General features: G+C 37.3%; 1 protein-coding gene across 6 annotated transcripts in view; it reads left to right on the top strand.

Annotated features, from left to right (window-relative positions):
- The window catches only part of HELZ (helicase with zinc finger), a 73,975-nt gene that overhangs the window by 41,554 nt on the left and 17,041 nt on the right, over positions 1 to 15,380 (top strand). For all 6 annotated transcript variants that reach the window (XM_048965414.1, XM_048965419.1, XM_048965415.1 and 3 more), the window contains 7 exons: positions 3,778 to 3,956; positions 4,381 to 4,499; positions 5,777 to 5,922; positions 7,396 to 7,543; positions 9,907 to 10,090; positions 11,012 to 11,240; positions 14,724 to 14,928. In XM_048965414.1, coding sequence (XP_048821371.1) covers positions 3,778 to 3,956; positions 4,381 to 4,499; positions 5,777 to 5,922; positions 7,396 to 7,543; positions 9,907 to 10,090; positions 11,012 to 11,240; positions 14,724 to 14,928 — 1,210 coding nt within the window. The remainder of the gene's footprint in view (positions 1 to 3,777; positions 3,957 to 4,380; positions 4,500 to 5,776; positions 5,923 to 7,395; positions 7,544 to 9,906; positions 10,091 to 11,011; positions 11,241 to 14,723; positions 14,929 to 15,380) is intronic.

Genomic DNA, 15,380 nt, shown 5'->3' with positions numbered 1-15,380 from the left:
AGGACATAAAGGGTCAATATCTGCACTGAAAGCTAGAGCTGTGTGATATTCCTAGCGTAAAATCAATCTCTTAGCTTTCTTACTGACTGTCGTCAAGATACGTTTTCAAATTAAAATCATCACAGTTAGTTTAAACAGGGTGCCCTGAGCCTTTTGCTGCTGCCTAAGGGAAACAAAATGGAGCAGAAGCAGGAAGGTACCCAAGCAGGATGTGCTGCTTGCAGTGTTTGTTTCGGAATGGCTGAGCAGTTTGCTTTAGATGTTTTGCATTTACTCTGCAGCTATGAGTTGGTTGCATAGCATCCTTGCTAAAAATGTTCCCACAGATGAATTGGGAGCACCATAATATTTCTGTTGTTTTTGAAGAGAGAAAGCTTAATTATTTAGTGTTGCCTGAGAACTACGTAAATATTTCTATAAATTTCTGTGGGTAAAACTAAATAATTTATCCCATTAGGAGTTGCACCATAAAAATTTGAAGTCTTTAGTTTGGAGAGTTTGTTTAAATACCATGTAATAATTTCATGTGTATGTATTTTTTTTCTAACAAATAATTATCTTTATCCTTTGGAAAAGATACAGGCAAAATGAATTGGGGAAAAAAAATATGTTGAATCTAAGTTCTGCACCTAAATAAAATAGCAAGGAAGCCAGGAGACCAAATTGTCAGAGTCCTAATGCCCATAAACAGATCTGTATCCAGTAAAAAAAAAAAATGGCACTGGTTGTGATTAGGGGTAATGCAGCTAAGGGACACACTCCACAACCTGTCTGTTTCTGAAGACACGTGGCGTGGGGGAAAAAAGTAAAATACAATTGTTCTACCGATGTAAGCTAATGCTGAGGTGTTTCTGAAAGAAAAGAACTCAGTAACCTACAGTTAGGAGAAAAGAGCCTGCAATTAAATGCTTCTGTTCCATGCTAAGACTCTATCTATTTTATTTTATTTTTTTTTTGCATGCAGAAGCAGGCAGTGTTAGAGGGTGATTCAAAGCAGTGGAGGTGGTAATTGCCTTCCAACTTGTGTATGCTCTTACTCCGTGGCTGTGCTTGTCTCTCTCCATCAGCTGCTGGAGCCCTCAGGAGGCAACTTTGACAGTAGGCACTGCAGGCAGGTGCTGGAGCTGCACGTGGCACCTAAAAACTCCAGTCCAGATCTGGGAAGCATGGAGATTCTCTCTATGCAGTGATTGCAGTATCTACTGTTTATTATTTGTGTGTTTCAAAGTTAGTTGTATCCATATGTTATGGAAAGTAGGGAGATCTTGTTGGAATGTGATGTCGCACTTAAATATAGACATAAAGGTGGTGTCATTTTCCATATGAAATATCAATTCTGTATATGTTAACCTGTGTATAGAGGATACTTTCAGTGCTTTTGTTTGTGGAAGATTTAAGGGACTCAATCTTATGGGGCTTCTATTTCAATGTGGTTCCCAGTGTATTTGTGATTCCACTGCCTGTGGTTTGGACAAGGCTAGCCTTTGAGCTTCTAATTTCTCTGCAATTAAAGTCTTGGGGTTTGTATCTCCAGCTGCACACGATCAGAAGGAGTTGCAGGAATTGAAGGAGAGGTCGGTCAGTGGCTCCTGACTGCTGGCACTCAGGGCCTTTGCTTAGGGAAACATTAGGAATAGAATTCGGGTTAGTCTCTCACTCAGAAGTTAAGGGTATGTTGCAGAATGAGCTGTTTTTGAATTGCATTGAGCTGGTTAAAAATATTTGTATATTTTGCAGTGGGTTCCTCCAGCTTTAACAAAACAATCTTGAAATTACAGAAGTGGTAATTAGTGCAGATTGCATACAAGAAATCCCACGTTCTGTGACTTACTTATATCACGACTTTTTCCAAGTAGTCACATCTGCCAGATGCTTTTCTGGCAGTGGTGCATATTAGCTTTGGAATACCTTTTTGATCTCGTATCAAAATAAAATAAATTCATGGGTAAGCAACAGTGCAGTTTGAGGTGCTGTCAGCCAATCTTTCAGTCACAGATAGTCGAATTTGTGTAATGAAAGACAGTGCATGGTATAATAATGTCTAATAACCATAATATTTTGCATTTCAATAGCACCTTTCATCCAAGAATCTCAAAGTGCTTTACAAACATAAACTCACAATAAACTCATTAATCCTCACAGTACTTCTGTGAGGTGGTAGGTAAGTATTATCCTCAGTTCACATTGGGAAACTGAATCATATGAAAGCTGACTGAATGGCTGCGATGAGGAGAGCAGGGTTGTTCTGCTCCTGCTGCCTCCTTCTAGTGATCCGGCTCTGACTGCATGTTGCTGCACTGGTGTAATAGCAGCATATCACATGAACCTTGTCGGTCTGATGGCTGATGGAAAATAAATTCATGGACCACATTGGAAGGTTCTTGATCCTGAAACAGTGCTGAACCCAGGCTGAACTGGTCACAGTTGATCACCATGTCAATTTTGGCTGGTGCTGTTGCCATCCAGATTACTGCAGCACAGTTGCAGCCCGTGCCTTTCATTTTGTGTCTTGTCTGAAATGGGCATCAATATCTGTATTTTCACCAAATTTATTGTGACCCTCACAGTTTCTCTCATGTTATGTGGAACTGAGCTGTGCTTTTCCAACTTGAGGAGACATATGGTATCCAAAGTCCAGCCATTGCAATCATGTTTTGCACTTGAGTGCATAATTTCACTTCTTCAAATATTTTATTAATGATTTGGGATTTGCAATATGGGTGCAGGAGAAACTTAATCAAAAGGAAGTAATTAATGAATAGATAAACAGCATAAATTATTTTAAACCATTTCATCTTAATTTGCTTTGGAAATAAGTTAAAATAACTTCAATTCTAAGTAAGGATGTATAGTAGTGTCTTGTAATTTAAAAATTGCACTTCAGATTTGCATTTCTGACTTGATACAGGTGATGTTTTTGAGGAATGCCACTTAAAGAAGCTCTTTCACATCTTTATTCAGCTCTGCAGCCGGTGTGCTTGGTTCTGTTTACCCCTGTGGAGTTATTTCTACTCTGTCTTCTAGGGCACAAGCTTCATGTTTTCCTGTTCCTCTTCCTTTTTAGCTGGATGGGCTGTAACATTTCATCTGAATAGAATAATTCATTGCTGATCTCATGACACGGTGATTAAAAATATCTTGAATCTCGTGGAAAGATGTTTGATGCCCAGTTGCTGACAATGTCCTGATATTTTAGATGAAGAAAGCTTTCCTTAGGCACTGTTTTATCATTCTTCTATTAAATATACCAGAGTTAAGGCCCTTCATGATAAAGCAATGAATTTAGATCCAGTTTTGTTCTTAGAAAGCATATTACATTTATGAAAGTAGTGCATGATTTTATTAACACCGTAAAAAAAAACAAAACAAACACAAAACAGTGATCATGTGGATGTAACTGATGAAATGTGGAGACCACTACCACTGTGTCAGGTTCAAGATTATTGGCTAGTATTATACTTTAGTTAAGAAAAAATATATGTTTTTATAGTGAGTTTACAGACAGAAAAATGTCATTGATGTGAAGGTCACAGTACCCAAATGTAAGAAGAACTTTGAGATTTTCATGTGTGGATTAATCCCTGGTAAACATTCTGATGTCTGGTATTGCTCTGCAACAAATAGTGGAAGGAAGCCAAGATATTTCAGCGTGTAATTGTGCACTATAGCGATGATTTGCTTTTTGAAGACTTTTATTTACTAGAGTACTAGAATTTGAAACATTAGGCAGTCACTGTTCCAACTGTATAGAAAATAAGCCTCCTTTTTCTTTTGTAGGGTATATTTCAGAAATCGCTGGGTAAAGACTGTCCACCCAGTTGTGCATCAGTACTGTTTGATTTCAAGCACACATTCCACCTTTCAGATGCCACAGAAAGAAGATATTCTTAAGCAACGAGTAGTAGTTGTTACTTTAAATACATCACAGTATCTGTGTCAACTGGATCTTGAACCAGGTATGATAGCTGTAAACAAGACACGTCTGTCTCTGCTGTGAGAGGTGTCTTTGTCTTTCCAGCATCAGTGACAAGTGTTCTTTCTGTTTCCTACTCAGTTCTTCGAACAGATAAGAAATAAAGGTTTTTAAAAAATGGTTTCGATTTTTTTTAATGAAAAAAATTTTGTTAGAAAGCTGTAAAATTAATGGTACTCAAGTTAGCCTTCTGCCTCCTTATCTTTTTTTCCCTTGTGTAAAGAAGGAAGAGGCATTGTGTATGAACTGGTGTTGCTGAGATCAAGAGAGAAAATTGTGAGAATTTTTTTTCTAGTTTTGATTACTGTCAGAATTCAGAACTTTTAGTACAATTTCTTATATTGTTGTCACTGTTTATTTTATCATATCTCCAGTTCCACTTATTTGCTGCTATCTCTGTCTTACAGGTTTTTTTACACACATTCTGTTAGATGAAGCTGCGCAGGCTATGGAGTGTGAAACTATTATGCCTCTAGCATTAGCTAATAAAAACACAAGAATTGTCTTGGCTGGAGACCACATGCAGGTAAAAGCTGTAGTATATAATATCAAATGTATATGTAGTATGTTTGTTTGTTTATGTAGTTACGTGATTTAACTTCTCCACATATCCATGGTGTGTTTGATAGATTTGCCTTTTCTTGACAATTCACGATGGCAACAAAGTGGATATTTGCATTGCTGTAGTAAAAAATAATAATTAAAAAAAGCAATAGAGCAGTTTTGCCACTATTGAGTAGGTTTGCCACTTAGCACAGTCATAGACACACATAGTTCTTCAGGTCCTGTTGGTGAAATCTTTGTTTTCCATACCCTTCTGATTCTTCTCTTGATTTTGAGTTACACATCCTATTGCTGCTACTGGATCATGTAAAGTCATAGTAATCATAGTCCTGTGCACTGTTTCTTATTTTTTATAATACAAACCTCAAAATTGCTTTCTAAGAGGCTGGTATGGTATCCTTACCACTTTAGGCTAGAACTCAGGAGTCCAAGCAGGATGGCTGGAGGTAACTCTGGTCTGTGTGTCTCTGGCTACATTTTACAAGGAGCTGTTTTGTAACTCAGGTTCTCACAAAGTTCTCACAGAAACTTTTCTGTGAGGCATTTACATTTCTAAAACTAATATCTAAGAGTAAAAAATAATGAACTCAGGTTCTGAATAATGCATATTCAAAACATCAACAGTTTGGCTTCATTTTTGAATTTTGAGTTGAAATTGTTTTTTTCAGCATTCTTAGTTCTGTTTTTCCTGCTATCTTAGATGTTTTTGTTGTTAAAAAAGGCCAGTAATGGTGTGTTTGTAACTGGACTGCCTTTGTTTTACTTCTTTTGAATGAATTTGTTAGCTCTCTTTGCTTTTACAAATTTCTATATTTTATGTGCTGCTTTATGGGTGGTAGTAACCATCTGTAACAGGATTTACAGCATAATTAATGCCATTCAAACAAACCATTCTTTAATTTCTTTGACCTGCTTTGTATTTTTTTTAACTCTGCTTTGTATTATTCATCTTTGCAAGCCACAAAGAAAAATATATAAGGGTGATTCTCTCCTTTGTACCTAGTTATTAGATGTTTTATTGTTCCCATAAGCGCAAGCTGCTCTTTTGTCACTTTTGCAGTAGGAATGGATATTTCTATGGAATAGTTAGAAAATGCTTATTCATACCATGTGTCTTTCAAATATGAATATACACTGCAAGTTTTATTTTTATTTTGATGCAAAATATGTGTCTTGGGAGCATGACATTCTAAATCCACATGTTTAGTTACGTTTTTTGTATGTGTGTGTCTATTACAGCTCAGTCCTTTTGTCTACAGTGAATTTGCCAGGGAAAGAAACCTTCATGTTTCACTGCTTGATCGGCTCTATGAGCACTACCCTGCAGAATTTCCATGCAGGATCTTGCTGTGTGAGAACTATCGCTCCCATGAAGCTATCATCAAGTAGGTGTGAACTTTTTCACTGTATCATGCTTTCACTGCTGTGAGTGACCACAACAAATTTTTTCTTTCGATATGCCAAGAACAGCTGATGAAGTATTTTGTATTTCTGTAAGGAAATCTTAGTTGTTTCAGAGTTAATTAGTAGAGTAATTCCTTCTTACAAGATTGAAATTCAGTTTCCTAGAGCAGACATCAAAGAGTCACTTAGGCAAACCTATTACAGATCCTCTCATTTGAGGAGACCTGATTTGGCTACATGACAGGTACACAGAGCCAAAGAGCAAACTTTCCCCTTTTAACCATTATTTTCAGTAGGGTCTGTATTTCCTTAAACTATTTCAGATTTTTAGAATCAGTAGGTAAGGCTGCTTTGGAGCAGTAAAATATGTGCAGTATAAGGAACATATAAATGTATGGCTGTGAAGAGGAAAAAAAAGTAGGTCAAATTTTGGGCATGTTTGCTGCTTCTTTCAAGACGTTAATCAGTGGTTTTGCATTTTTATGCTATGATAAACTAATGGCTGCTAGTGTAATGTAATGAGCTCATCCATGAGCTGTGCTAGAAAGAATAAGTGCAGTCATGGGGAAAAATGCTAAAGTTTAAGTCCTGACTCAAATATGTACTGAGGGTTATAGTGTTGGTATCCAGTCATATTAATTAGGTTATCACTGTGTTGAAAGCAGAAGCAGGAATATTTAAACACACTGGGGAATCAAAAATGAGAATGTAGTGTACTTTATTATACAGCTTGATCTCTGTTTTATTTCTTACATATTCTAGACTTCTTAGACAATACTAGAAATTTTAAGTTATAAATGAGAGGGAATCTGAAAGAGTAGGAATTGTTTCAGCTTTTTCGTAGAGATCATTTCCATGAAACTTGCCTCAGAAACTTCAGCACTTGAAGTTCAGACAGTTTGTTTCTAGAGAGACACCGAGGTAAGGATTGCAAAAGTACCACTGGGAGTAGTTGGCTGTCGAGTCAAAATGCAGTGTATGTGATGTTCTGTTGTGTGAAGTGAAACGTGCTCTCACAGTGATCCAACTGTAGGGATTCTGTCAAGTTTACTTCCTTTATAATGCGGAATTTCCTTTGATACCTTGGATCATGACATTTATGACAGAAATAAGTGTAGGAAGATAATTCCTGGTGATCTCATTAATCGTGCCTACCTGACTGAAGAGAAGAGACCAAAAGAAATTAAGAACAGCTTTGGAGCTGCAAGTGGAGAAAACAGTCCTTGTAGAAAGGGTGTTCTGTTGTTTAATGAGAACTCACTACTAAGGATTAATTTGCAAATGAAATTGTAGTATGGTTACACTGCCTTAGAGAGCATCCTTGGAGATGGTAAATAGCAATCAATGGCTTTCCTTACAAAGAATTTTGTGATTGCACATTTTACTGGTGATATTCTCATATTAGTGAGCTCATCTATAGGCTCCACGTTTTATCCCGTTTTGCTTTGTTGCAGTTACACATCTGAACTTTTCTACGAAGGCAAATTGATGGCAAGTGGAAAGCAGCCAGCACACAAAGATTTCTACCCTTTAACTTTCTTCACAGCACGTGGAGAAGACGTGCAGGAAAAAAATAGTACAGCTTTTTACAATAATGCAGAGGTAACTCTTCTTTGGCTTTATTCTTGATTTTTCTTGACGCTCCGATACCCTCACATTTATTGGTTTATGCTCAGTGTGGGTGGAAAGCACACATTGTTGTCTAACATGAGAGAGAAACGTGAAGTTCGTTAAATGTGAGATAGTGAATGTTGCAATTGTGGTAAACATTTCCATTAATTTGTTTTCCTTTTCTCTTTGCAAATTGCAAGCTGCTTACTTTTCTCTCAGGCTCGTTCTTTGGGATGTCTTTCCTGCTAATTTTTGTGGCAGTGTGATGGATGTATCTTAGCAACTGAGAGTAACTGCAATTTGAAGTAAAACTTAAATTTCTACTGTTGTAGAAATGCTCCCACTCAGATAAGAGTTCTCAGGAGTAACATCTCATATTTGCTTGAATATGTTTAGGAGTAGTATCTAATTGATCATGTGCAGGTGCTTTTTTTTTTTTTTTTTTTTTCAGTGAGAACCTGTCTCAAAGTATTTGTTTTACATACCTTTATGGGTATTCAAGCAGTTGTTATTTTGACTTATTCCTTCCCTTGAGTTTAAGAAAAAGACCAGACATTACTTTGGGAGTAGCCCTTGTAATACCCCTGTTTTGGCCCCCAGTGTCAGAGGTGGATGCTGATGATATGGCAGTAGAGGTTGAACCTTCCCACCAGTATTCCATTACATGTTGTTGCCATGTGACATATGGCAGCAGAGGAACAGCCTGACAGAATGCAGTCTGACATGGAAGTGCAGATGGTGTAAAGAAGTGAATTCCTCCATGTGGGAAAAAAGTTGGAAGTAAATAGAAGGCATTACTTTTGGAATGATGTATGTACATATATTTTTTCCAGTCACCTCAAGTCAGGGAAATTTGAACCAACTCCTCTTTTTCCCCACTAAAAAGCTGCCTTAAGAAATCTTTTCAGTGATTTTTAAAGAAAAAGAAATATCACTGATTTGCTTAAACACAGGAAACCATCTTAACTTCACGAGGTAACGAATTTTAACTGAATTCAGGTTAGCAGCAGTATTTGTTATGAAACATTACAGAGCTGTCTGATTTCCCTCGTTGACTAGTGGCTCATTTCATCTGACACACAGTTTTTAACCTTTTTGGAGTTGTTATGCTGCACTACTGATGCGTTCCTCATGTATTAAAATATCTACTGAAACAAAAAGCTCATGCTGGTTTTAGGTGCATTTCAGCCTCCAGTGATTTCTGAACACATCACAGAGGAAAAACTGAAGGCACCCGACTACTTTCATCAATATACTTGTACTGCTTCTCCATTAAATAATAATAAAAAAAAAGTTGTAAAAAATGCTTAAAATATCTTCAGTGGCCCAGTAACTGCCAGAAAATTGTGAGTCATTAATAGCTGCAGGCAGAAATGAAGGACAACAGCTGCTTAAACACCAACATAAACCGATATCGGAGGACGAAGGAGATCTTCTGCTGTTTGTCCTTTAATTGAAATTTTTGGTGGGCAACGTAGGGTTCATTGGTGCCTCTGTTAACTATTAGTCAGCAAAGTGAATTTTCCTCTCTTTGGTTCTGACTCCAAAATTCACCTGTGTGGTTGTAATTCTAATGTAGGTGTCTGAAAATTAATAATAATTTAAAAAAAACCATAAAGTTTTTGAGAAATACCTTTTAAAGTGCAGCATCTCATGTCTGTGTGTTGAAATAGGAGCTGCTGTGCCTGGCACATTTTGGCAGGAGGCTGTTCCAGGCCTGTCTTCTCACGGGAAGAGTTTTTCAGCCATTATTGTTTATTAGTCTTTTCTGGTAACACACTCGTTAGTGTGCTGTAGAGATGACCTAACAGTTGATTAAAAAAAAAAAAGACAACCTGAAACTCCTGATGGTATCCTTTGGAATGGCAAGTGAATGTCTTCTGATACAGACATTCTTTCTTTCTTGAGTTACCAGGCTCAGATATGACTTACAAAATCCAGAGTAAAAATTAAATAATCCCTACTTAGGCAGTGTGTTTACTTAAAGAAATTAGATAAAGTATGATCAGAAAGGTTCTACTACACTTGACATTTTAGTAAGATCATAAGTATTAAAATTGAGGTTATTAATATCATTTCCCCGTTTGTACTTGAAAGGTGACATTTTTGTGGGCAAACTTTTAGTTCAAGATTGACAAAATTTAATGTATAGTAAATACCTTCAATGCATTGTTTTACTACGTAATACTTCAGAGTTTTGCTGTAGAATACAATAGTATTGTTTCTTGGTCAGTAGAGCTGTGTAATGCTGTATCATTTAAATGGTTTAGATCTTTAAAATTAGAATCATCTTTCCGCATCAAAGAATGCTCTTCACTCAAGCATTCTCCTAACAATTCTGACTTTCTTTTAAGGTGTTTGAAGTAGTGGAGCGTGTTGAGGAGTTAAGAAGAAAATGGCCTGTTGCCTGGGGCAAGTTGGATGATGGCAGTATAGGTGTTGTGACTCCTTATGCTGATCAAGTGTTCAGAATTCGGGCTGAACTTCGGAAAAAAAGGCTGTCTGATGTCAGTGTAGAGAGAGTGCTGAACGTTCAGGGTAAGTAATGCTTGTATGTCTCAGTGATGTGATAAAGAAGTGAAAATGGGACTGAAACTAAATATGATGTGTTTAAACACTTACAATGGTCAGAACAAAAGGAGACCTGTGATACAGCCAATGAAACTGGTGCATCAAAATGAAAGTGGCAGATATGCTGGTTAGATGTTTTTCCAGCATAGAAGAGCAAAATAATAAACTCATGGATATGTTTTTCAAAACTAAGTTCAAGCTAATTTCAAGAATAGATTTACTGAAAAGAGATATATTTTTACTGTAAAGAAAAAAATAATTCCAAATAAAAGTGTAACAAAGCTTTAGCCTCAAAATGTTTTTCTGGTTTTCTGTGTCTAGAACAGAATGTTAAAAAGCAGTCCACAAACATAAGTCTCTTGGATCACATTGATAACGTAAGAATTTTGTGTAGGCATGGCCTGTTGCTAGGTTGCACTTTTAGTAAGGGATAAGCAAAGGAAGATAAGAAACTGAGTGACAGTGAGTGGTGTGCTCTGTTTTTTTCATGGCAGTTATCATGTATTGATTTGCTCCATAGATAAGAAGAATGTCCAGAGCAATGCTTTTTTTAAAGGTAGAATAAATAAGTGCATGATTTGTTATTGGCTGCGTAGAAGTATTGTAAAAAAAACTTCAGAAAGTTCAGGAGTGATTAATTTTGAGTTGAAAAATTATTTTTTTACACAGGAAATATTCTTGTAATAGAAAATGCTATTTATAGTGCATCTTTTAAAAATTTTACGTCTTATTATTCTTGCATAAAGCCCTTCATGTGAAGGGTAGCCGTCATTTCTTCGGAATATCTAGGTGTGAAGTCTGGCTCGCAAGAGAAGTGGTCTGATTGTCTTTGCAGCAGGAATAGCTAAATGATCTGACCCCCTTTTTTTTCTTTTGCTTTGTTTTTAGGAAAGCAGTTCAGAGTGTTGTTTCTCAGCACAGTACGAACACGGCATACATGCAAACACAAGCAAACCCCAATTAAACGGAAAGAGCAGCTACTGGAGGATTCAACAGAGGACTTGGATTATGGTTTTCTGTCTAATTACAAACTTCTCAATACTGCCATTACAAGAGCACAATCCTTGGTAGCTGTGGTGGGAGATCCCATTGCTTTATGTTCCATTGGAAGATGCAGGTATATCTTATATTTGTTATGTATGTTCCTTCATTAATCAGAACTTAGAAATGCTAGAAAATGTGTTTCATCTATGACTGATGGATTCGGTAAAACAATGGATGTTCTTTTAGGTGTCAAATAAGGCGTGTTATTATATTTTAAATCCTTAAAATAACTGCATAATGATATTTAAGCTCTTCACACTTATGCCCACCAAATTACCATAAAGATGGCAAAGCATTTGTTGTATTCCCAACTCTTGCAAAGATTTGAACTTTGGATTTACTTTTTATAGACTTAAGTGAAGAAAGGTGAAAAAGAAATGTAAGCTGTGTTGTTAAGGATACCAAGCTCTTGTTCTTCAAAGGTTTCTTTTTCAGTGGAAGACCTGAAATGATAAGATGATGAGAGATAAGCCCTAAGGCTTATTTTATTTGGAAGAGGGGAAACACTGCACAGACTGCATTATTTTAATACGACTAAAAATATGTATTACTCAGTTGTTACATCTACATTGTATTCTGCTTTCCTGACCAAGTACTGAAAATGGATGTGGTTTTCAAAGGTTAGAATTGAAAAGCCCAGGTGGAATCCAAGCCCTTGATTACTGTATTTATGAAATGTAATCTGTATTTAACTACTTATCTGATAGGGAAGTGTCAAGAGTGTCCATATGTTACTACAGTAAGCTGCTCAAAGCTACTAATAACATCTTACTGAAAGTGAAAAAAGAGTTGTGGTTTTGTTTCATTTTTTCCTATTATCTGCTTGTGTTTCAGATGTGATTTAGTTTAGCTGATCAGAGAGAGCTCTCGGGCACTTGACCCACAAATGATGAGTGTCTCTTAGTCTGCTCTTGCAGTCTCTGGTTCATTAACCCACACAGCAGTGGTGCATGACTCAGCTATGGAGTTTGCTGTGATGTGCTGATTGAGATTTGTTGCTTCTGCTTCAGAATTTATAATACACTTAGTTGACAAATTTTCTTTCCCTTCCCCCCAGTGGTGTTCAGAATGCCCACTGTTACCTAAGACTGGCTGATAGTTAATCTGTAGTTAGTGTAGCTGGCACCTGGAAGCACTATTGATTCTGTAACTAAGCACAGCTTTTGTGGGAAAATGACCATTTTCTTTATTCTCTCTAAACCCCAGTGGAGATGATGATCTCATAGATCTTCATGTAAGTCTGGATGCTGAGGTTTTAAATTAGATAGTGAAAAGAGACCTGGTTTTCAAACGTGGGATCTGGGAAGTTGCTCTGGGGATGGCTTTTTTGAAATACCCCCAGTCAGGCATGCAGAAACTTATGGGGGAAAAAAAGTGTAGACTATCAGCAGGGTACCTGCTACCTAAGTTACAAGAGATTGAGTCTGGCTTTCTAAGACCAGCAGCTGTTTGTACATATATGTGCTGTTCAACATTACAAAACAAAAAAGATAATTAAGAAACCAGAATGACTGGAGCTTTATTAGGACGTAACTCAAGTTTTGCTTTTAATGTGCCATTGCCTCATATCACTGAATAATTGAACATTCACTCTTTGAATACTGCTGGAGGGGCTCAGGCGTACTGTGAGGAAGATGGTTCTTTTTTAGTACAGCAGGAGTAAAGAAGTCTGAAAGCAGTGACATTTCGTTAGGAAAAACAGACCTCAAAAAAATTTAGAGAGTACTTGAATTTTATAAATATTCTAATACCTGTCAAGATGAGTCAAGACTCTGTAATGATAGTTGTAGAAAGCTTTGTGAAGTATGCCCAGAGTAATCATTACATTTCTGTGTGTTACAATCAGACTAGACAGGGCTGGTTTGGCAGACACTCCCTTTAAACTCCAGAGCACACTGGAAGAAAGAGGCAGCAGTATTTTATTCTCTGTTCTTACACCCCAGTACAAGTGTTCCGTGTATAGAGTGACTGCTTGGGGCATTTTAAGCAAAAGTGTATGGGTCCCTGTGGATCTGTGGTACTTGGCAGTAGGTTTGGTGAGTGAATTGATTAATCAGAGGGAGTTCCATCGTTAAGGCATCCCAGTGAAATATTTCGTTTGGGTTTGTAATCCTTACTTAAAACTTTGCAAGATATATTTGCCTTACTGCAAAATGCAGAAAAAGGGGCATATATTGCATCCTGAATTTTAAAAGAGCATTTCCTGCCAATAGGAAATTCCAACAGGAGATGGGAAAACTGTTTTGAGTTCTTAAATACATCAGTAACATTATGGTGTTCTGGCAAGAAGGGCATTTGTTCTTTTCTGCAAAGGGCAGGTACTCAGCAAAGGGTAACACTGCTGTTGGGGTTGGTATGCACTGGTCTTTCATTTTGTAGGCTTTGGGAGACAGCATGAAGGTAACAGAGCTGATTGGCCAGGCCTTATTACTGATGAACAAACTATGAGGAGGAACAAAATATGTAACTTAGAAACAAACAAAAAAAATGCCCAAAGCAAAAACAAACTGCACCACATTTCAGCTCAGCAGAATGATGTAATAAAGTGAGCATTGTGGTTTTCTTTGTGGCTCTGTGAAGATAGCTGGGACAAACACTTGTACTGTCTTGCTTTGTGTGGAAATCTTTTGTGTTTAATTAAAGTTCATAGTCTTTTATTTGACATTTCATATTATACAAAGCAATATTTTATATATTTATGAATATTATAAAATAATACATGTCTCTTGTTGAGGTTTTTTCTCTCTTAATTTGTGTTGAGGCATGAAGAGTGGAGTTTAGTCAGGCACACTTCTAAGGTTATTGTCTTTTTAATCCTTTTTAAAAGTACCTTTAATTACACCTGATTTTTGTTCTTATTAGAAGATTAGATCTGACTTTCTCTTTGGAAGTTCTGAGTGGTTATTTGGTGGTCTTTCTGGCTTGGAACTTCTTACATATGTTATAGAAATGTCTGATGTGCACTGAAAGCCACATTTTTGTGTGTCTTTCACCAGAGGACCTCAAAGGCCCTCTGGATGCTTCTCATGTGTTAATCTTTGTGACACTGAAGAGCTTCACAAGCACAGACTTGAGAACAGATCACAACTCTGTATTTGTGACTCTGGAACTGAATGATCTGCTGAAATTCATGACATCTTTTTGACATCTTGTGCAACTGGAAGCCTATACAACCCCTACAACTCCTTGAGCTTTAATTGCTTTTATAAATCAGACACTTTCCAGAATTTTGAGCATTGTATCTGCTAGCATTTGGTCTTTTAGAAAAAAATCTGTTAGAATCTATCCGTGCTGTTAGTATTGTATGTGATACAGACCCAGTGCGGAGTCTGATACGCACAGACAAATCCATACGACCATTTTAAGAGACTGGAGAGCATTGCATTGTGCTGTTGGGTTGGGATGGAAGGGTCGTGTTGCAGGATTGATGGCTTGGTGTGTAAAATGAGCAAAGGTAAAGGTAAAAATTGACTTGGTTGTATGAAATCCATTTTCATTTTAACAGCAGCCATCGAGTCTTACTCCTTTCTATTGTTTCTAAAAATTGTTTCCATAGGAAATTTTGGGAAAGGTTTATTGCCCTATGTCATGAGAATGAAAGTCTCCACGGTATCACATTTGAACAGATCAAAGCTCAGCTGGAAGCTTTGGAGTTAAAGAAAACTTATGTGTTGAACCCACTGGCTCCTGAGTTTATTCCCCGAGCTCTTCGGCATCAGCATTCGGCGAATACCACCAAACAGCAGCAGTCACCTCCAAAGGTAAACCTTCACCAATGGTGAACTTTGTCAGGGAGCAGATTGAGAAATCCTGTTGGGAAATGATGTCCAAGGCTTGTGGGCAAGTTGTTTTGAAATGGTGCAGCTGTGCAGCTGGATACAAGTGCAAATTCTGATGGGATTCTCAGCATTTTCTGAGTATCTTCTACTCTTGACTTAGCAGTAATTTGGGACTGGAAAAGCCTTGTTCCCTTAGTAAAATATATGCCGTGGGCCACTTCAGTGTGTTTGTTAGCTATGTTGCAATAGCCCCAAGGAACTTTGGTTATCAGTCTCAGTCTCTGTGGTTGGATAAGCCAATAGAAACTTCAGAATGCAAGGCCATCCCTATCCCAAGGAGCAACAGGTTGGTGCAGCCAGTGGCAGGGAGCACAAGGAAACAAGCCACAAGTAATTTGATCTGAAAATCACCTTTAAAATTCAGGGGCTTATGT

Source organism: Lagopus muta, chromosome 18 (assembly GCF_023343835.1).
Source record: "Lagopus muta isolate bLagMut1 chromosome 18, bLagMut1 primary, whole genome shotgun sequence".
Classification (NCBI taxonomy): Eukaryota; Metazoa; Chordata; class Aves; order Galliformes; family Phasianidae; genus Lagopus; species Lagopus muta.
Note: the sequence above shows the minus strand (reverse complement) of the source record. Positions and strands in the feature narration are given on the sequence as shown.